At 55.9% G+C, this 22,216-nt stretch overlaps 2 protein-coding genes across 4 annotated transcripts in view; both read left to right on the top strand.

The window, feature by feature from the left end:
- The first annotated feature begins 831 nt into the window (after nucleotides 1-831).
- Nucleotides 832-11,514, top strand: UCHL1 (ubiquitin C-terminal hydrolase L1). Its single transcript, XM_038769253.1, has 9 exons — nucleotides 832-938; nucleotides 1,123-1,134; nucleotides 1,873-2,001; nucleotides 6,250-6,400; nucleotides 7,391-7,476; nucleotides 8,395-8,442; nucleotides 9,320-9,389; nucleotides 10,457-10,515; nucleotides 11,076-11,514. The coding sequence occupies exons 1-9, from the start codon at nucleotides 906-908 to the stop codon at nucleotides 11,160-11,162; spliced, it is 675 nt and encodes a 224-aa protein (XP_038625181.1). The 5' UTR covers nucleotides 832-905; the 3' UTR covers nucleotides 11,163-11,514.
- A 9,007-nt stretch (nucleotides 11,515-20,521) lies between these two features.
- The window catches only part of LIMCH1 (LIM and calponin homology domains 1), an 83,230-nt gene continuing 81,535 nt past the window's right edge, over nucleotides 20,522-22,216 (top strand). For all 3 annotated transcript variants that reach the window (XM_038769102.1, XM_038769101.1, XM_038769103.1), the window contains exon 1: nucleotides 20,522-20,689. In XM_038769102.1, the coding sequence (XP_038625030.1) occupies nucleotides 20,609-20,689 (81 nt within the window). In that variant the 5' untranslated portion in view covers nucleotides 20,522-20,608. The remainder of the gene's footprint in view (nucleotides 20,690-22,216) is intronic.

Here is a 22,216-nt window from a genome sequence, read left to right as displayed (position 1 = left end):
AGAGCACCGGACTAAGCGCTTGGGAAGTCCAAGTTGGCAACATATAGAGACAGTCATCATCATCAATCGCATTTATTGAGCGCTTACTGCGTGCAGAGCACCGGACTAAGCGCTTGGGAAGTCCAAGTTGGCAACATAGAGAGACAGTCATCATCATCAGTTGTATTTATTGAGCGCTTACTGTGTGCAGAGCACTGGACTAAGCGCTTGGGAAGTCCAAGTTGGCAACATAGAGAGACAGTCATCATCATCAATCGTATTTATTGAGCGCTTACTGTGTGCAGAGCACCGGACTAAGCGCTTGGGAAGTCCAAGTTGGCAACATAGAGAGACAGTCATCATCATCAATCGTATTTATTGAGCGCTTACTGTGTGCAGAGCACTGGACTAAGCGCTCGGGAAGTCCAAATTGGCAACATACATCATCATCATCATCATCAATCGTATTTATTGAGCGCTTACTATGTGCAGAGCACTGTACATACAGAGACAGTCCCTACCCACCAGTGGGCTCACAGTCTAAAAAGGGGGAGACGGAGAACAAAACCAAACATACTAACAAAATAAAATAAATAGAATAGATATGGACAAGTAAAATAAATAAATACCATTAAAAAAAAAGTGGTGGAGCGGGATTTGAACCCCTGACCTCCGGCTCCCTACGCGCATGCTCTTTCCACTGAGCCATGCGGCGGGGCCGGGCTCGGCCCCCCCCCCGTCGGGCCCGGGTTTGGTTGGTCCCGGGTCCCCCCCCGCGGGCCCGGCAGTGGTTCGGGCCTGCGCTATATAGTTCGGCCGCGCGGGGGCGCCGCCCTGCCCTGCCCGCGCCGTTATCCGCGCCGTTATCCGCACCGTTATCCGCACCGTTGGTACCCGCCCCGTTGGTACCCGCCCTCGACGCCGCCATGCAGCTGCAGCCCATGGAGATCAACCCCGAGGTGAACAGAACCGGGCCGGAGGAGGAGGGAGGACGAGGAACAGGGTGATGCCGGGGTGGGGGGGCGGAGGCCGTGGCCAGCAGGGAGCTGTCCGCCTCACCGGCGTGTTTGTTTGTTTGTTTGTGTCTGTCTGTCTGTCTCTCTCTCTCTGTTTGTCTGTTCCCCGCTCCTCCCCCGCGTTCAGATGCTGAACAAAGTGAGTGGCGACGCCCCAACACACACATGGGCCCCCCGCCCCCGACCGCCGCCTGTGTCTCGGGGCCTGGGCCTCCTCTGGGTGGGGAGGGGAGTGGGGGAGGGAGGGAGGGAGAAGGGCGGGGCTCTGTGTGTGTGTGTGTGTGTGTGTGTGTGTGTGTGTGTGTGTCTGCGGGTGGGGGTCCCCCTCCCCTCCCCCTCATCTCCCATCCATCCCCCTCATCCCCCCTCTCCATCCCCCCTCTCCATCCCCCCCTCCATCCCCCTCTCCATCCCCATCCCCACCCCCATCCCCGTACCCATCCCCACCCCAATCCCCACTCACCCCCATCCCCATCCACCCCATTCCCATCCACCCCCATCCCCACCCCCATCCCCATCCCCATTCACCCCCATCCCCATTCACCCCATTCACGTCCATCCCCATCCCCATTCACCCCCATCTCCATCCCCATTCACCCCCATCTTCATCCCCACTCACCCCCATCCCCATCCACCCCCATCCATCCCCATCCATCCTCATCCCTCCCCATCCCCGGGGCGGTGGTGGCGAGCGGGCGGGGCCTGGGCGCGGTTGGGGCGGGCTTTGTGCTGTGTCATGGGCGGGGCTCGGCCCAGGCCTGGAGGAGGAGGAGGAGGAGGGGGGGGGGGGGACGAGGGTCCTCTCCCATCCCTTGCCTTCGCCCCGGCCGTCCGTCCGTCCGTCCGTCCGTCCGTCCGTCCGCTGTCCTCCCCGCAGGTGCTGAGCCGTCTAGGGGTGGCGTCCGGCTGGCGCTTCGTGGACGTGCTGGGCCTGGAGGAGGAGGCGCTGGGCTCCGTGCCCGCCCCGGCCTGCGCCCTGCTGCTGCTGTTCCCGCTCACCGCCCAGGTACCCAAAGCCTGCCCTCCCCCCGGCCCCCCTGGCAAAGGACCGGAGGGACGGGAGGGGAAGGCTCGACCCCCCTCCGGACACCCCCCCGGCTCTGCCCACGCAGTTTCAGGTTCATTCGTTCAACCGCATTTACTGAGCGCCCACTGGGTGCAGAGCTAATGATGATAATGATGATGATGGCATTGATTAAGCGCTTACTAGGTGCAAAGCCCCGTTCTAAACGCCGGGGAGGTTACAAGGTGATCAGGCTGGCCCACGGCGGGGGGGGCTCACAGTCTTCATCCCCATTTGACAGATGAGGCCCCTGAGGCACAGAGAATTCATTCATTCAGTCGTATTTACTGAGCACTTGCTAAGTGCAGAGCACTGGACTAAGCGCTTGGGAAGGACAAGGCAACAGAGACAGAATAAGAATAATAATAATGATGATGATGGCATTTGTTAAGCGCTTACTATGTGCAAAGCACTGTTCTAAGCGCCGGGGAGGTTGCAAGGTGATCAGGTTGTCCCACAGGGGGCTCACAGTCTTAATCCCCATTTTACAGATGAGGTCACTGAGGCACAGAGAATAATAATGATAATAATGATGGCATTTCTTAAGTGCTTACTATGTGCAAAGCACTGTTCTAAGCGCCGGGGAGGTTACAAAGTGATCAGGTTGTCCCATGGGGGGCTCACAGTCTTAATCCCCATTTTACAGATGAGGTCACTGAGGCACAGAGAATAATAATAATAATAATGGCATTTGCTAAGCGCTTACTATGTGCAAAGCACTGTCCTAAGCACCAGGGAGATTACAAGGTGATCAGGTGTCCCACAGGGGGCTCACAGTCTTAATCCCCATTTTACAGATGAGGTCACTGAGGCATGGAGAAGTTAAGTGACTTGCCCAAAGTCATACAGCTGACAATTGGCAGAGCTGGGATTTGAACCCATGACCTCTGACTCCAACGCCCGGGCTCTTTCCACTGAGCCACGCTGAATGGTGGTATTTAAGCGCTTACTATGTTCCAAGCACTGGTCTAAGCGCCGGGGTAGATACACAGTAATCCGTTTGACCCACGTGGGGCTCACAACCTTGATCCCCATTTTGCGGATGAGGGAAGTGAAGTGGTTTGCCCAAGGTCACATAGCAGACGAGTGGCGGAGCCGGGATTAGAACCACATCCTCTGACTCCCAAGCCCGGGCTCTCTCCACTCCTGCTCTTGGTCCCCACATCTTTGGGAGATGTTGGCTTCCATAGAAACAAAGGACAGTAAACATCATCATCATCATCATCATCAATCGTATTTATTGAGCGCTTACTGTGTGCAGAGCACTGTACTAAGCGCTTGGGAAGTACAAATTGGCAACCTATAGAGACAGTCCCTACCCAACAGCGGGCTCACGGTCTAAAAGGGGGAGACAAAACCAAACATCCTACAAAATAAAATAGAATAGATATGTACAAGTAAAATAAATAAATAAACACATCTCCTTAATCTTGCCACCCACCCGGACTGTGTTCTAAGGGTCTATGCAGTAACTCCCACACTCCTCTCACCGCCCGAGCGGTCCTCGGTGTGGAGAGGGGTGGCCTCTGCCCCCGAGTGCTGGCAGTCCCCTGTTCCTAAGGGGCCACACTCAGGGTCCTATCAATCAATAATGGTATTTATTGAGTGCTTAGAGTACTGTACTAACAGCTTGGTAGACTAATAAGGACAGTAGAACAGTTATATAGTTTACAGGTATACAGTTATACAGTATAATAGAGTTGGCAGGCCCGTACTCTTATTGAGCGCTTACTGTGTGCAGAGCACTGTACTAAGCGCTTGGGAAGTACAAATTGGCAACATATAGAGACAGTCCCTACCCAACAGTGGGCTCACAGTCTAAAAGGGGGATACAAAACCAAACATCCTACAAAATAAAATAGAACAGATATGTACAAGTAAAATAAATAAATAAACACATCTCCTTCATCTTGCCACCCACCCAGACTGTGTTCTAAGGGTCTATGCAGTAACTCCCACACTCAATCAATCAATCAATCAATCAATCGTATTTATTGAGCGCTTACTATGTGCAGAGCACTGTACTAAGCACTCGGGAAGTACAAATTGGCAACACATAGAGACAGTCCCTACCCAACAGTGGGCTCACCGAGCGGTCCTCGGTGTGGAGAGGGGTGGCCTCTGCCCCCGAGTGCTGGCACTCCCCTGTTCCTAAGGGGCCACACTCAGGGACCTATCAATCAATAATGGTATTTATTGAGTGCTTAGAGTACTGTACTAACAGCTTGGTAGACTAATAAGGACAGTATAACAGTTATATAGTCTACAGTTATACAGTATAACAGAGTTGGCAGGCCCATACTCTGCCCACAACAAGCTTACCGTCATGAGCTACAGCTGCTTTGCCCTCATTAGGCAGTCCCAAGATGAGCGGAGAGCTAGGGGAAGCAGACCCAATCAGCCCTCTACTCTGCTCCCTGGGGAGAGGATCGGTGCGGGAGAGTGGCCCTTGCTGCAGGGTGCTTGCACCTTGTCCCAAAGCCACTCACCTTCCGGGGGCCAGGACTTGAGCCTGAGTGCCGTGATGCCCACAGCCCACTGCCACAATACAACGCCAAGCACGGAGTCGTTGGTTTCTGACAGGAGCTGCCGGGGAGGTGGTATCAGCCGGGTGGCACAGCACCGTGGCTCCTGGTGACTTTGGAGGGACCGGGTCGCTGACCCCGGGCCCTGCAGAAATCCAGCTAAAGCACGTCAGTGCAGGCTCCGCTAGGCCACTTACCTGGGCCAGGTTATTTCTTTGGAAACAACGTGCCACTTCCCCAGGGGAGGTGGGGTCGAGCTGGGGGCAAGAGGGGGAGGTGCAGAAGATCATCCTCATCATCAATCGTATTTATTGAGCGCTTACTGTGTGCAGAGCACTGTTCTAAGCACTTGGGAAGTACAAGTTGGCAACGTATAGAGACAGTCCCTACCCAACAGTGGGCTCACAATCTCCCCCCAGCATCTCTGTGAAGCTGCTCCTGGCCCACCCACTTCCCCCTCATCCCTTTCCCTCCCCTTCCTCCCCCTTCACCAAGGAGAGCTGGGCACCACAGCGTCCCGGCATCCGGCGGACATCCAGCTGGCCGAGTCCCAGCCTGCCGGGAACTTGCATTATCAGGGTCGTGCCACCCGATGCAGACTCAGCATTCTGTCATCAGGCTGAGGGCCGAGCGGTGCCCGCCCTGCCCTAGCCAGGGGAGGAAGGGGGCAGGTGGGGAAGTTGCCAAGCCACAGCCCACCATCCTTCTTCATATCGGAGCTGCCCTGCCGTGGGCTGGCTCTCAAATGGATGGGAGTGCCAGCTGCCTCTTGGGCTACTGATCTCAGTGCTTAGAACAGTGCTTTGCACATAGTAAGCGCTTAATAAATGCCATTATTATTATTAGTGATCTCAAAAGCTAAGGAGAGATCCCTGCCACCCTCCACCCCTGCCACAAGCCTTACTTCTGCTCCAGAGAGGCCCAAGGGCTCATTGAGGGTTGTGGAGCTGGCAGACTCCCCTCCCCACAGCACTTGTGTATATCTGTACATATTTATGACTTTATTTTACTTGTACATATTTACTACTCTTTATTTCATTAGTGCTCTGCACACAGTAAGCACTCAATAAATACGATTGAATGAATGAATGAATGTGCATATAGCTATAATTCTATTTATTCTGACAGTTTTGGCACGTGTCTACTTGTTTTATTGTCCGTCTTCCCCTTCTAGACTGTGAGCCCATTGTTGGGTAGGGACCGTACCTATGTTGCCGATTTGTACTTCCCAAGCACTTAATAATAATAATAATAATGATGGCATTTGTTAAGCGCTTACTATGTGCAAAGCACTGTTCTAGTACAGTGCTCTGCACACAGTAAGCGCTCGATAAATACGATTGAGTGAATGAGTGAATGTACCATCGCATGCTGCTTCGGGCCTTAACGATTTCCATTCCTTCAGACTCCCTCTGTGTACATGACGCGGCGGCTCTGAGGGCCGAGGGGTTGCAGCAGTCTCCACTAGAACCTGGGCTCCTGGCCAGAGGGCACTGCATTGCAGCAGTTGCAGCGATAGCGGGGGCATGGGTGGAGGGGTGGGGTGAGGTGCTGGCACGGCTGGGCTGGGGCTGGCACCCGAGCCCCCTGGGGCTATGGATTGGTTTCGCCGCGCCGCCCGGGCTCAACTCACCACATCCCGACTGTGTCTCCCATGTACCCGCAGCACGAGAGCTTCCGGAAAAAGCAGATCGAGGAGCTGAAGGCTCAGCAGGTCAGCCCCAAAGTGTACTTCATGAAGCAGACCGTCGGCAACTCATGCGGCACCGTCGGCCTCATCCACGCCGTCGCCAACAACCAAGACAAGCTGGGATTCGGTGAGCCGCCCGAGCCCTCCCACCCTAGGGATCTGGGGAAGCCCCTTGGTTGTGGGCCTTGGCCGTGGGTGGAGCTTGAGGATCCCACCTCACGGGCAAGATGCTCCCTGCGCTGCCCGTGCCGGGCAGCGGTGTAGGCTGCATTGGGCGTGAGAAGCCCGGTGGCAGTGGAGCCAGTCCAGACATGCTGGATCATGAGGCTTCTCGCTCTCTCTCCTTGCAGAAAACCTCCTCAAAAAAAGCAGAAATTCAGAGAGGAGGGTCTGGGGCTGGCGAGTGGGTGGGCAGGCCCAGCTATGGCTAGACTGGGCCCCGTTGGCGGGCGCAGGGGAGGAGAAGGGGAGAAACAGATGATCTCCGAGGCAGTACAGCCTCCATCCCGGTTACCATAGTAACGGGAGCATGAGCAAGATCTGCCTGCTAACTGATACTGTGTGAAGGACTCCTCACTCACGCCTCCCTGCCTGGTCCTCAGGTCAGGCGTCCCAAGCGTGGTCCTTGAGTCAGTCCCCGGCCCTGGGCCTCCGATCGGCTCCTGGCCTTGCCCTCAGGGCAGCACTGTCCGGCTGGAAGGAGACCAGAGCTGAAGTCCCGCTGGGCCTTCAGGAAGCGTACAACCGAGAGAATTCCCGGGACTCACAACCGAGAGAATTCCCGGGACTCCGTAGGCTGGCCACTCCCTGACCTGGGTGGAATGAGCAGGACCCAGGCCAACGGAGGGTAGAGTTACACCCTCCTGGTGTCCGTCACTCTCGGCAGCTCCTATGTCCTGGAAAGGGCAGCGGGGGCCGGGGTGGAGGTGGGGTGTTAGCAGTGCAGCTCTTCTTAAAGGGCTGGGGTTCGATGGGTGCGCCCAAACCAAAGCCGCGAGGCTAGCCCTCCCCTCGCTGAACCTTCTCGCGGCCAGAGAAACTGGCAGTCCTGGAGTCGGGCCACACTCTTAGCTCTCTGTGGTGTGAGTGCAAGCACGTCTCCCCGCCACCATTCTAGACGATGGCTCCGTCTTGAAACAGTTCCTGTCTGAGACGGCCCAGCTATCTCCTGAGGACCGAGCCAAGTGCTTTGAGAAGAATGAGGTAGGATCGTGGTCTAGGGTGCTGTTTCGTGTGCCTGTCTGTCTCCATATGTCCAGGGGATGGGAGGGAAGCACACAGGGTACGGGCCCCTACCCTCGAGGAGCTTACAGTCGAAGGCAAGGCTTGATACAGGCAATAACCTGCAGTGGGAACAGCAAGAATAGGCGGGATTGCTAATATCCACCAGTAAGGCATGAATGAATGAATGTGAAATGTGTAAACCAAGGGGCACGGGTTCCAAGTAAGGGGATGATGAATGTCCTGGAAATCAGGCAAGACCTCCTGGAGGAGGTGGATTTATATTTTTGTTCAGGAGACTTTGTAGTTGGGAGTCAGGGGGCTCTAGTCTGTTGGATCTGACAGGAAGGGCTCCAGGGCAGGGGGAGGCCATGAGCTATGAGTCAGCAAGGCCCATTCTGCAGCAAGACCTAGATCAGTTTGGCAGGAGTGAGGAGTGTGAGCTGGAGTGTGGTCGGCAGAGAGAAGGAGGAGATGTCGGTGGAGAGCCTACTAATCCACAGACCGAGACTCTCGCTGTGTGAGATGGGAAGCAGCAGCCCCGGGGTGGGGTTAGAGGAAAGCGATGCACCCCGAACGGTGTCTGAGGGTGATCCTGGCAGCAGGGTCTCGAAGAGACTGCAGAGCGGAGAGGCTGGAGACTGGGGAGACCAGGAACGAGACCCTACCAGCCAGGAGGAGATGAGGGGTTGAACCAGGGCCGGAGCCTAGGCAGGCAAAGGAAGGGGGTGATCCAGGACTTGTTGTGGACAAAATATTGGCTGGGCTTGGAAGGGGATTAGGGGAAGGGGAGAGGAGAGGGGAGAGGCCGACAGGAGTCAAAGATGCCAGATTGCCAGTGGTGATACTAAGGGGGTAGGGGGGGGGGGATGCTTCACCTTCCATCTCCTCTCTCCACAGGCCATCCAGGCAGCTCATGATGCCATAGCGCAGGAAGGCCAATGCCGGGTAAGCTTGCTGCGGAGGGGAGGGGTGGGGCGGGTGGGCAGAAGAGGGGCCGACAGCTGATTCCCAATTCCCCTGTCAGTGGGAGGCAGTGACCCGCTCCCTGCTGCAGGTGTGGCTGCTGGGGCTAGCGATGCCATGTTGGGTCCGGGCCCAGGCGGCCCCGGGTGGGTGAGCTGGGATTGTCCTCACGGCAGCTCAGCTCCCGCTCCGTCTGTCAGTCTGCCATTCATTCATTCATTCAATCGCATTTATTGAGCGCTTACTGTGTGCAGAGCACTGTGCTAAGCGCTTGGGAAGTACAAGTTGGCAACATATAAAGACGGTCCCTACCCAACAGCAGGCTCACAGTCTAGAAGGGGGAGACAGACAACAAAACAAAACATATTCACAAAATAGAATAGTAAATATGTACAAGGAAAATAGAGTAATAAATATGTACAAACATATACAGGTGCTGTGGGGAGGGGAAGGAGGTAAGGCGGGGGGGATGGGGAGAGGAAGGAGGGGGCTCAGTCTGGGAAGGCCTTCTGGAGGAGGTGAGCTCGCAGTAGGGCTTTGAAGGGAGGAAGAGAGCTAGCTTGGCGGATGTGTGGAGGGAGGGCATTCCAGGCCTGTCAGTCAATCAGATCTGCAGGAAGCTCCCATCCCAGCGCTGGGCATAGACCTTCTCTCTGAGGGGTAGGGACCCCTCTTGTCCAGAACCAAGGGTGCCACCTCTTCTCTCTCCCGCCCCCTCCCCACCCACACTGATTGGCCCAGGAGCCTCCGAGCCTGGGCCCTGCAGGGGCTGGACCGCGGCTAGAGGAGGCCCAGACCACAGTGCGGGAGGGCTGAGTCCGACTGATGCCTGATTGCCCCGCTTCTTCCCTCTCCCCAGGTAGACGAGGCCAAAGGGACCTTCCACTTCATCCTGTTCAACCACGTGGACGGCCACCTGTACGAGCTGGGTAGGTTGGTCCCCTGCTCCGCCGGGTCCCACCACCAGGGGGCGCCCACTGCCCGCCCTAGACGCCCCCCCTTCATTCATTCATTCATTCATTCATTCATTCAATCGTATTTATTGAGCGCTTACTGTGTGCAGAGCACTGTACTGAGCGCTTAGGAAGTACAACTTGGCAACATAGAGAGACGGTCCCTACCCAACAGTGGGCTCACAGTCTAGAAGGGGGCCCAGCCCGCCGGGCCTGCCCACTTAGTCATTCATTCAACCGTATTTATTGAGCGCTTACAGTGTGCAGAGCACTGGACTAAGCGCTTGGGAAGTCCAAGTTGGCAACATAGAGAGACGGTACCTACCCAACAGCGGGCTCACAGTCTAGAAGGGGGCCCGGCCTGCCCACTTAGTCATTCATTCAACCGTATTTATTGAGCGCTTACAGTGTGCAGAGCACTGGACTGAGCGCTTGGGAAGTCCAAGTTGGCAACATAGAGAGACGGTCCCTACCCAAAAGCGGGCTCACTTAGCAGAGCTGGGAGGCTGGGACTGGCAGTGCCCAGCCTGGAGGAGTCACAGAGCGAAGCGGTGGCCCCTTGTCGGCCAAGCGCGGAGAGGAGGACCAGCTGGGGGCCGAGGCCAGGCCTGGTCGGGACTCCTGGAGCTGCACCTTGCCCTTCCTGCTCCCTTTGCCCAGGTCGGGGTCAGTGCCAGCCAGCAAAGCTTTGATTCTCGCCTCAGTGCCCTCACCACTGGATGCTCCTTCTGGAGCCGGGCCAGGCATTCATTCATTCACTCAATCATATTTATTCATTCATTCATTCAATCGTATTTATTGAGCGCTTACTGTGTGCAGAGCACTGTACTAAGCGCTTGGGAAGTACAAGTTGGCAACCCAACAGCGGGTTATTGAGTGCTTACTGTGTGCAGAGCACACTTGGGAAGTACAAATCGGCAACATAGGCACTGAGGGGACACCCAGGCACGGGGGCGGGGGGTGCCCACAGAGGTAGGGGCAACGTAGAGGGGCTCCCTGGAGGTGGGGGGTGGGGGGGAACATTGCTCATTCTCATTTTCTAGATGGCCGCATGCCCTTCCCGGTGAACCACGGTTCCAGCTCTGCCGACTCATTGCTCAAGGTGTGGGGCCTTGGCGGGGGGTGGGGTCTAAGTCTGTGGGGGGTGGGGGGGAGACCTCCAACCAGCACCCCCCATCCTTCCCGGCTGCCTGCAATGGGGCCGAGGGTGCTCCAGCAGCCCCGGTCACCGTGGGATCGACTGGGATCGCCACTGGGTCGGGAGCCGGAGCGAGCTTTTCCCCGGTCCATGGGGCTGTCGCCGTTTCCCTGCCACAGCTGCCTACTGGGGCAGAGTTTGCATCCACCCCCACCCCTAGAGCCACTTCCTAGCTTCTGGTAGAGTATGCTCCCAGGCGCCCAGAAGCTCAACTCGGAGCTGAGCACTGTGGCCCAGCACCCCATCCCCGGGCCGCCCCAGCTTGGCTCAGGATCCAATCCTGGAGGCCACTGTTCCTGCACAGCATCACTTCACTCCCTCTCTCCAACTGGAGCTGGGTTCTTGGCACTGTCCAGTGGGCTGGTTGGGCACGAGGCAGGTCCACGCCTCCCTCCTAGGCTTGGAAGGTGGAGGGAACAGGGCGCGGTGGGGACTGGGCACTGATGGCGGCCCATTTTGTGCAGGGTGCGGCTAAGATCTGTCGGCAGTTCACGGAGAGGGAGAAAGGAGACGTTCGCTTCTCGGCCGTCGCCCTGTGCAAGTCGGCCTGAAGGGCGGTGGGAGGGCTCACCCCGGCCTCCCTCCCCACCCAGGCCCCTGTCCTCCCCATCCAACAAAGCACACCAATTCCTCGTGCAGTCTGAACGCTTGCGCCTTCAACACCGCTCTCACTGCCCTGCCCTCTGGCCCTATTCTCGCCCCCCAACTCTGCACCAGCAGGGTGGGCTCCCCTCCCCTCCTCCCACTCCCCCAAGCCGTGGAGGCTCGGGGCCTTGTCTGACCCGGAGCCGCGGAGCCGCCTTCGGCCTGGCTCGCTGAGTCTGTGTCGCCGTTCGCCTTGGCTTGTGGTCTAACTGTACTGCCCAGGGAGAAATAAAGTTACTCTTAGAAAAGCAAAGCGGGCGCCCAAAGGGTGGCTGCTGCCTTGGCCTTGACTACCTCTTCCAGGCGCGGTGGGGCACGGCCCGAGAGAGGCGGGGATGGAGGGTGAGTGGTCCCTCTTGTCCCATGCGGGGAGAGTTAATGATTTTGGAGGGTCTGTGCTGTGGTTACTGTTGGAAGAGAGAGGAAGGTCAGGGTAGCGGGAGGGGCGGTTTGTCGAGCGGCCTGGACTGGATTTGTGAAGGAGAGTCCAGTGCTTGGTAGGTGATAAGTGATAAACAAATACCACTAATTTATTATTATTGGATGGTTCTGGCTGAGTCACTGGAGCATGAGTCAGGGATGTAGAGGGGAGAGTTGAGGGCACTGGGGTGGTTCAGCCCTGACCAGGAGGGCATCTGGCTCATCGTTCCTGCAGCCATCCCAATGGCCCAGTTGGCATAGTGTCTTTGCCGGGCTGGAGCTGACCGCTGCCCAGGAGCCAATTTTCTGAGTGACTCATGACTTGAACAGAAATCTGTCCGCAGACTCTACCGCTCAGCGATCGATTGGTCTCGTTCACCTTTGTGCCAGTAGCATTTTTGATGGGAAAAATGCTGTCATCGTGAGCTCCATTTCCCCATCCCTGGGTGGAGCTGACGCTGCGTTGCACCCTTTTTGGGGGGGAAGAGTCGCCAACCGTCCCAACCAGCCAAGCCTGTCTGGAGCCCGGACCATCCATCCTGCCTCAGCTGCCTGCTCCCCCTTCTTATCCCTCCCACCTCGCTCCCCACCACCCCCTTGCCTCTCCTGCCCGCTGCCGCTGCTTCCCAAAGGCTGAGGAGCCGAGCTAGAGGCCAGTCTGGCACTCTCAGCCCTCCTCCAGGGGCAGCCGGGCACAGAGGGAGAATGACCAGCCTGGCTCACTCAGTTATCCCGTGTCACCTTTGCAGCAGCTTGCAAAGGTAAGAATCTTTATCCCCATTTTACAGAAGGGGAGAGTGGAGCCCAGAGAGGTTGTGGCTCGCCTAAGGTCACCCCGCAGGCCCAGGGCAGAGCTGACATTAGAATCCGGATCTCCTGCCTCTCCATCACATACTTTTCCCACAGGGGCTTGTTGCCTGCTGCTAATCCCACAGTTTTCTCCTTGCAACAGCTCTCCAACAACTCTTCGCCCCAGGGCAGAGTTAAACAGGAAACGGAGCATTTCCAGGAATGGAAGAGACTGTAGGAAAGGCCATATCCTCCTCCCGGTCAGGCAGTTAAAACTTCAACGTGTGACCCGAGCCAAGAGGTCCAGATCATGCCAGCCCGGTGGCCTCCAGGGTGCTTAGTCTCGGTTACAGATGCGGGGGCTGCGGCCCCTGCAGCACTCCCCAAAAGAGGCAGTTAAGCAGTGGTATTTATTGGGTGCCTGTTGTGGGCAGCACACCAGACTGGGGGCCAGTGCGAGAACGATGCTAATCATAATTGGGCTATTTGTTACACACTTACTATGTAACAAGCACGGTAGCAGATACCGTACATCCCGATCGGATACAGTCTTTGTCCCACACGGGGCTCGCGATCCAAAGGGAAGAACAGGTATTTAACTGCTGATGAGAAGAATGCAGGCTTGTGAGTCAGAGAACCTCCGCCACTTGTCTGCTGTGGGACCCTGGGCAAGTCACTTAACACGGACTTCGCCTTCCGCATCCCTAAAATGAGGATTCAATCCTACTCCCTCCTATTCTGACTATTAGTCGCATATGGAATGGGCTGTGTCCTACCTCGTTGCTATGCCTCTACCCAAGTGCTTAGTATAGTGCTTGGCACATAGTGAGCATGGACTGATACTATTATTATTATGAGGAAACAGAGCCACAGAGAGGTTGTGACTTACTCAAGGTCACATGGCAGACAGGCAAGTGCCAGAGTCAGGATTAGAACCCAGGTCTCCGGTCTTCCACTCCTGTGCTCTTTCCACTAGGCCATGTTGCTTCTCTACAAGATACTTTAAAAAAAAATAATTGATAAGTGCTTTCTAGGTGCCGGTCACTGTACTAAGCACTGGGATAGATGCAAGCTACTCTGGTGGACACAGTCCATGTCCCACATAATAATAATAATAATAATGGCATTTATTAAGCGCTTACTATGTGCAAAGCACTGTTCTAAGCGCTGAGGAGGTTACAACGTGATCAGATTGTCCCACGGGGGCCTCACAGTCTTAATCCCCATTTTACAGATGAGGTAAGTGAGGTCCAGAGAAGTTAAGTGACTTGCCCAAAGTCACACAGCTGGCAGAGCCAGGATTTGAACCCATGACCTCTGACTCCAAAGCCCGTGCTCTTTCCACTGAGCCACGCTGCTTCTCTTCACATGGGACTTGCAGTTTTATTCCCCATTTTACAGAGGAGGAAGCTGAGCCACAGAGAAGTGAAGTGACTTGCCTAAGGTCACACAGCAGGCAAACTGGAGGAACTGGGATTAGAACCCAGGCCCACGCTCTATCCACTAGGCCATGCTGCTTCCAGGCTGGACTACAAGCCAAATTGTCCATCCACAAGAATCTCTCGGTCTTGTTGTGGGGTGGCAGGGGGGGAGAGGGATGTGTAATAGGATACGGAGAGGTGAAAGAAATACTCAAACAATAGACTGTGCAATCAATAGGTCTGTAGCTTACTCCCTTTTCCTCCAACACAGTGCTCACCCCTGCACTGTGACACTCCTTCTCTTCCTGCCCCTCCAACCCTGTCTCCCCTGGGCCCAGAGTCTTTCCCATCCAGCTGAGGCTGAAAAGAGTAAAAGGAATAGGGGTCATGGGAGGTTAGCCATCCCAACCCCTGTGACCCTGGGATGATCCCAGCCCGCGGCCCCATGGCTTTGTGACCCTGGGATGACCTCGCCTGCAGCCCCACGGCTCCGTGACCCTGAGACAACCCTAGCCTGCAGCCCTGTCTTTCGACCATCTGCTCTGAACTCAGGATTTCTTCCTCTTGGACCCTCGGATGGAGTTGGGAGAGGTAGGGGATGTCTTGGAAGGGTTGGGGGCCGGGATAGTGCCACCAGGGGCTGACCAGCCTGGGGTTGGAGGTCAGAGCAATCCTCAGACTGCAGAAGGGCACCAAGGTAGTTTCTGCACGCAGTAGGCGTGCATTCAGTTGTGTTGACTGATTACTTAGCCGTGTTGGGGTGTGAGCACCTGTCTGCTCCACACAGGACTTGGGTAAGCCACTTAACTTCTCTGTGCTTAGTGTCCTCATCTGCAAAATATCTGTTCTCCCTCCCAGTTAGGCTGTGAACTCCAACTGGAACAAGGACAGGTGTTTGAGTTAATGACCTTTTATCAATCTCAGCACTTAGTACAGTGCTTAACAACTGCAACAATTATTATTCTTTTAATGGGGGGCAGCTAGCCCTGAGTCCCTCATACCTGGGGAGGGCGGGCAAGCGGCCACGTTGGCAGAGTCAGTGGTGGGGGGTGGGAAGGGAGGGAAGGGGGTGGGAGTGAGGGGTGGCAGGTGGGGTGCCAGGGCTGCCTGGGGCCTTGTGCCCCTCTTCATCAATCAGCCTGTATTGGTGCAAAAGGGAGCTGAAGCTTTTGGTGGCACCTGCAGCATAGGGGTCAGACCAGAGAGACTTGGGAATTGAATTAGAAGCAGCGTGGCCTAATGGATAGGGCACAGGTTTGGGAGTCAGAGGATCTGGATTCCAATCCCCGCTCTGCCACTTCTCTGCTCCGTGAAACTTGGGCAAGTCATTTAACTTCTCTGGGCCTGTTACCTCATCAGTAAAATGGGGATTATTGATTGACTGGGACACGGACCGTGTCTAATCTAAGTACTTTGTATCTACCCCAGGGTTTAGAACAGTGTCTGGCAAAGAGTAAGTGCTTAATAAATATCATAAAATTAAAAAAAAAACTGAGATTGGCTGAAACTCAACCAGTCCCGCCCCCGGGGAAAGCAGTGGATTTTAGGGAGGAGGCTTATTTTATGCGTATGAGAACTCAGTTTGCCAAAATCACATTATTCACATATTTGTGCTATGTGTGTGCACATTTGGAGGGGTATGTGCAAGTGTGTGCGTGTGTGGTGTGTACGATCTGTGTAAATCTGTACATGTGTGGATGTGCAAATGTGTAAGCTTGTACATGCATGTGTACCTATGTTTTTGTGTGCGTACACTTGTGTAAGTGCTGGATACGTATATATGTGTGTAAGTGTGCCCCCTCCTACCTCCAGAAGGCCCCCAGTGATTCAACCATCCCCAGGCTGCAATGGGTGGTGTGGTGGAAGGGGGGGGAGGGTTGGGGGGGAGTCCAGCGGATGGTGGGCTGGCCCGGCCATGAGGCCATATCTCCATAGTGATGACGAAGCCACCACTCCCGCCCTGCAGGAAACATGCCTGGGGTCAGCTTCCTCCTTCCCTCCTTCCCTGTACCCCCCTCTGCCTGGGCCTCCCTCTTCCACGGGGCGGTCACACGGCAGAGGAAGGGGCCTGAGGAGTTGGGCTGGAGGGGCCCAAGAGGGAGGAGGAGAAGAGTGAGCGGGGAGGGGAGTTGGAAGGCACTGGAGAGTTTGGAAGAGGGAGACACAGCCATTCTGTATTTTTAACTGGGGCCGGGAAACTGGGATCAGTGTCCGGTCCCCGGGCCTGGCAAAGCATCTTCCTCTGGCCAGAGAGTGGCGATTGCAAATGGGCTTCTGCTCCCGTGGATCCCCATGGTAGCCAGACACCCTGATGTGGGAGCCACCCCTCCTGGACTTCCCCATGGACTTAGGCCTGGGCCTCCCCAACCGGAGACCCAGACCGGATCGATAACAGACAAAAGAAGCGACTGGGGGATTTGGGGTTTAATGAGGCGGCCACCCGTGGATCCCTCCCCACATCGGGCCCCGATTGAGCGTCGCAGGGCAGCGCGGGCTGGGTTGGAAGCCGGCCGCCAGTCCTCCGGGGAGGAGAGGCGGCCTGCATTTCAGCCAGGGTGACTCACCCGTCCAGCGTCCAGCGCAGCTGGGCCCAGGCCCCACACCCTCTAACCAGCTCCCGCCCCCGCTGCTGTCCGGCCCTGCTGGTTAGAGGGTCCAGGTGCTCTCAGGCCTTCATTAAAGACGGCCGACTTCGAGGGTCCAGGTGCTCTCAGGCCTTCATTAAAGAGGGCCGACTTCAATGGGGGAACAGAGAGGGCAGAGGTGGGGACCGGCTGTGCTGCTCTAGTAGGGCAGGACCATCCGATCTGGGTGGGGGGCTCCGGCCTTGGGGAAGTCCTTGGGTCCGGTCAGAGACCTAGCGGGGTGAGCCAGCCCAGTCAGCTGTGGGGAAGACAATGGCTTGGCTTCTATCGTAGTGGGTGGGGAAAGAGCACAGCTAGTAGTGGAGGGTGCCAACCCAATCTTCCCCTTCCCTGTTAGCTGGGGGCACTGACCTCATCATCCCCATAGCTGGGAACCTGGGGGTACAATTCTCCCTTACAGCCGGTAACCGGAGTCACCGGCCCCCAGCACCCCAAAGCTGGAATACGTGGGCAATGACACCACTTGCTTCCCGCCTCCTGGCTGGCCCCGGGCAGAGGAAGTTTTGGGCTTTGGATTCACCCCAGAGTCTCCCTTTGCTGCTCTGTGTAGAAGGGACAGGGCGGAGCAACCAGGATGGTCAGCGGGATGAAGCCCCTGTTCAGGAAAGAACAAGAGGGGCTAGGACTGAAATGTGGATGGACACAGGCCGAGGGGGCCAGGCAGAAGGGTGGCATGGCTACCCCAGAGATGCTGCTCCCCAAATCTTGCAGCACCAGGGCCAGGGACATCACTGGAGCTGAGGTGGCACGTTCAGGACAAACAGCAGGAAGCTCTTCTTCTCCCAGCAGGAGATGAGTCCGGGCACTCTGTTTCCACAGAAATAATGATTGTGGGATTTGTTAAGCTCTTATTAAGTGCCAAGCACTGTTCTAAACACTGGGTTAGATCCAAGAAAATCAGGTCCAACACCGTCCCTGTTCCACACGAGGCTCACAATCTAAGTAGGAGGGAGAACAGGAATTGAATCCCCATTTTACAGATGAGGAAACTGAAACCCAGAGATGCGAGATGACTTGCCTAAGGTTACGCAGTAGGGAAGGGGTGAAGCTGGGACTAGAATCCAAACCCTCCGACTACAAGGCCTGGGCTCTTTCTAGTAGGCCATATTAATTTTCTGCACAGAAAGCTTTGCAGCCAGAAACGCCAGCAGGTCCAGAGGGGTTTGGGTAGGTCTGTGGATGAGTGTCCACGATGGGTCACTGTGGGGAGAATCAGGGAGAGAGTGAGGAGAGATGGGGGGGCTGGATGGTCCATCTCTCACCTTGGTGGGTGTCCAGGAGGGCAACCAGGGCCTAATTCCTCCAAGCATCCTGGTGCCCCCTTGGGAGACAGCGTGAGAAGCAACGTGGCTTAGACCTGGGCGTCAATAGGACCTGAGTTTTAATCCTGACTCTACCAAGTGTCTGCTGTGTGACTTTGGGTGAGTCACTTTACTTCTCTGTGCTTCAGTAACCTCCTCTGTAAAATGGGGATGAAGACTGTGAGCCTGATCACCGTCTATCCTCCCCAGCGCTTAGAACAGTGCTTTGCACCTAGTAAGCGCTTAACAAATGCCATTATTTGTTGGGGGGCTGGGTGACACCAGCCCCATGGGGCGCAGGAACCAGACAGGGAACCCCCCGCCGGCCCCTCTGCCAGCCAGTCCGCCTCCCTGCCGCCCCCCGTTGCCGCAGCGAGAGCCCCCCGAGACTTCGTGGCTTGCCAGCCCCCCCGTGGCTCTCTGCCTGCCCCCTCCCCCGCACCCCGTGGCTCTCGCACCTCTTCCAGTGCTTCGCACATAGTAAGCGCTTAATAAATACCATCATCATCATCATCCCTTCTAGACTGTGAGCCCACTGTTGGGTAGGGACCGTGTCTATATGTTGCCAACTTGCACGTAAGCGCTCAATAAATACGACTGAATGAATGAATGAATGAATCATCATTATCATCATCATCCTCACCTCTCCGGCCCCCCCTGGCTCTCACGCCTCCTCCCTCCCCCCGCCCTTGGCTGTCTCTCCTGCTCCAGTGCTTGGCACACAGTCAGCGCTTAACAAATAGCATCATCTTCATCCTCCCCTTTCCCGCCCCCCGTGGCTCCCAGTCCACCCCTCCCCGCCCCCCGTGGTGCTCTCTCCTCCTCCAGTGCTCGGGACTTAGTAAGCGCTTAACAAACACCATCGTCGTCATCCTCCGCCTCCTCCTGCAGTGCTCCGCACATAGTAAGCGCCTAACAAATCCCATCATCATCATCTTCGCCCTCCCCTCTCCCGCCCCCCGTGGCTCTCGCTCCTGCTCCAGTGCTCCGCACACAGTAAGCGCTCAATAAATACGATTGATTGAGAGGAGACATTCCTTCCTCTCCCCCTCGTCCCCCTCTCCATCCCCCCATCTTACCTCCTTCCCTTCCCCACAGCACCTGTATATATGTATATACGTTTGTACATATCTATTACTCTATTTATGTATTTCACTTGTACCTATCTATTCTATTTATTTTATTTTGTTAGTATGTTTGGTTTCGTTCTCTGTCTCCCCCTTTTAGACTGTGAGCCCCCTGTTAGGTAGGGACTGTCTCTATATGTTGCCAATTTGTACTTCCCAAGCGCTTAGTACAGTGCTCTGCACATAGTAAGCGCTCAATAAATACGATTGATGATGATGATGATGACTGGATGAATGAATGAATGGATGAATGAATGAATCAGCATCCGCCCCCCGTGGCTCTCAGCCCGCCTCCTCTCCTCCCCTCCTCCGCCCCCCGTGGCTCTCTCCTCCTCCTCCAGCGCTTAGCACACAGTAAGCGCTTGACAATTCCCTCATCTGTAAAATGGGGATGAAGACTGTGAGCCCCCTGTGGGACCACCTGATGGCCTAGTCACCTCCCCAGCGCTTAGAACAGTGCTCTGCACATAGTAAGCGCTTCATAAATGCCATCATTATTAAATACCATCATCCCCTTCCTCCTCCTCCCCTCTCCCCCGCCCCCGTGGCTCTCGCTCCTCCTCCAGTGCTTCGCACACAGTAAGGGCTTGACAGTGAGCCCACTGTTGGGGAGGGACTGTCTCTATATTCATTCATTCATCCAATCGTATTTATTGGGCGCTTACTGTGTGCAGAGCACTGGACTAAGCGCTTGGGAAGTACAAATCGGCAACATATAGAGACGGTCATTCATTCACTCATTCAATCGTATTTACTGAGCGCTTACTGTGTGCAGAGCCCTGGCCTAAGCGCCTGGGAAGTACAAGTCGGCAACATATAGAGACAGTCACTTCCCAAGCGCTTAGTCCGGTGCTCTGCACACAGTAAGCGCTCAATAAATACGATTGATTGATTGATTGATTGATTGACAAATACCATCCTCCTCCTCCTCCCCCGCCCCGCGGGGCTGTCTCTCCTCCTCCTCCAGGGCTTGGCACGTAGTAAGCGCTTAACAAATACCAGCTCTCTTCCTCCCTTCAAGGCCCTACTGAGAGCTCACCTCCTCCAGGAGGCCTTCCCGGACTGAGCCCCTTCCTTCCTCTCCCCCTCGTCCCCCTCTCCATCCCCCCTTCTTACCTCCTTCCCTTCCCCACAGCACCTGTATATATGTATATATGTTTGTACATATTTATTACTCTATTTTACTTGTACATATCTATTCTATTTATTTTATTTTGTTAGTACGTTTGGTTTTGTTCTCTGTCTCCCCCTTTTAGACTGTGAGCCCACCGTTGGGTAGGGACTGTCTCTATATGTTGCCAGTTTGTACTTCCCCAGCGCTTAGTACAGTGCTGTGCACATAGTAAGCGCTCAATAAATACGATTGATGATGATGATGATGATGATGATGATCCTCCTCCCCGCCCCCCGTGGCTCTCAGCCGGCCCCCCGTGGCTGTGGTCCCTCCCCCCGTGGCTGTGACTCCTCCCGCTCCCCTTCCTCCTGCTCCTCCTCCTCGTCCTCCTCCTCTTCCCGGCCCCCTCCCCCGCGGCCGGCCGGTGCTGGGCGGCGGGATCGGGATCGGGATCGGGATTGGGAGTGCTCGGGGCTTCAGGGCATCTTCCCGCAGGGATCTCCGGAGGCCGGGCGGGGTGTCCGGGCCCGGCCCGATGGCCAGCGCCCACCCGGGCCCGCTCGCCCGGCCGGGGACCCCCGAGCCTGCCGCCCAAGAGGCCCGGCGTTGGATCGAGGTAAGCGGGGCCGGGGGAGGGAGTAGCCTGGACCCCCCAACCCGACCATCCTCAGGGGCGCCTCGGCTCCGACCTCCATCGTCCCCCCATCTCCCCTCTTCCCTCCCAAACGGGAATCATCCCCCCTCCTCCCAACCGGCCTTTGCTGATTCAGGCCGATGCGTTTCCGCAGCCGGGGGGAGGGCCGAGGCGACATCTCCCCGAAATGACACCACCATCATCATCATCGATCGTATTTATTGAGCGCTTACTATGTGCAGAGCACTGTACTAAGCGCTTGGGAAGTACAAATTGCCACCAGGACGAGCACCCCACCCAAGGGTCTCCGGCTCACCCAGGACCTGGTGAGGCCCAAACGACCCCAATCAGCCTCCCCCCTTCTTTGCAGGTCAGGTGGGGCCCGGGCGAGGGATCTCAGGTTGGGTGGGTGCGAAGGGTCCCAGATCTTCCTAAGCGCATCACCTCGCGGAAACATTGGGGCTACAATGTCAGCCACCGGAACTCCCCCGACCACTTTTAGACTGTGAGCCCACTGTTGGGTAGGGACTGTCTCTATATGTTGCCAATTTGTACTTCCCAAGCGCTTAGTACAGTGCTCTGCACACAGTAAGCGCTCAATAAATACGATTGACGATGTTGGGTAGGGACTGTCTCTATATGTTGCCAACTTGGACTTCCCAAGCGCATAGTACAGTGCTCTGCCCACAGTAAGCACTCAATAAATACGATTGACGATGTTGGGTAGGGACTGTCTCTATATGTTGCCAACTTGGACTTCCCAAGCGCTTAGTACAGTGCTCTGCACACAGTAAGCGCTCAATAAATACGATTGACGATGTTGGGTAGGGACTGTCTCTATATGTTGCCAACTTGGACTTCCCAAGCGCTTAGTACAGTGCTCTGCACACAGTAAGCGCTCAATAAATACGATTGATGATGTTGGGTAGGGACTGTCTCTATATGTTGCCAGCTTGGACTTCCCAAGCGCTTAGTACAGTGCTCTGCACACAGTAAGCGCTCAATAAATACAATTGATGATGTTGGGTAGGGACTGTCTCTATATGTTGCCAATTTGTACTTCCCAAGCGCTTAGTACAGTGCGCTGCACACAAAATACAATTGATTGATTGATTGCCCCCGGTCACCCCGGCCCTCAGGGTGACCGCGAGGTGGGGGTTCTGTGGACATCATTCCTCACTCAGGTGATGACTCCTTTGCGCCTCCCTCACCCATCGGAAGCTTGGCACTTGGTCTCTTCTTGGCTTCCCTGTTGGACTGCAAACTCCTCAAGGGCAAGGAGTGGATTCGTGTCAAATGCCCAGGCAGCCCCCTCCCTCCACCCCTGTCCCCCACTTAGGGTGCTCTGCCCTCAGGAGAAGCTCGGTAAATGCTGTTGGGGATTGGGGAGAACTTCACGGAAGAGCTGGCCCCCCTTTGTGAAGTTTGTTTATTCGCTTCATTATAAGAATCAGCGCAGCCAAGCACAGGCCATCTGACCCCCCTGACTCTCCCACCCTGATTCTCCCC

Source organism: Tachyglossus aculeatus, chromosome X5 (genome assembly GCF_015852505.1).
Source record: "Tachyglossus aculeatus isolate mTacAcu1 chromosome X5, mTacAcu1.pri, whole genome shotgun sequence".
Taxonomy (NCBI): domain Eukaryota; kingdom Metazoa; phylum Chordata; class Mammalia; order Monotremata; family Tachyglossidae; genus Tachyglossus; species Tachyglossus aculeatus.
This window is presented reverse-complemented; position numbering and strand designations above follow the sequence as displayed.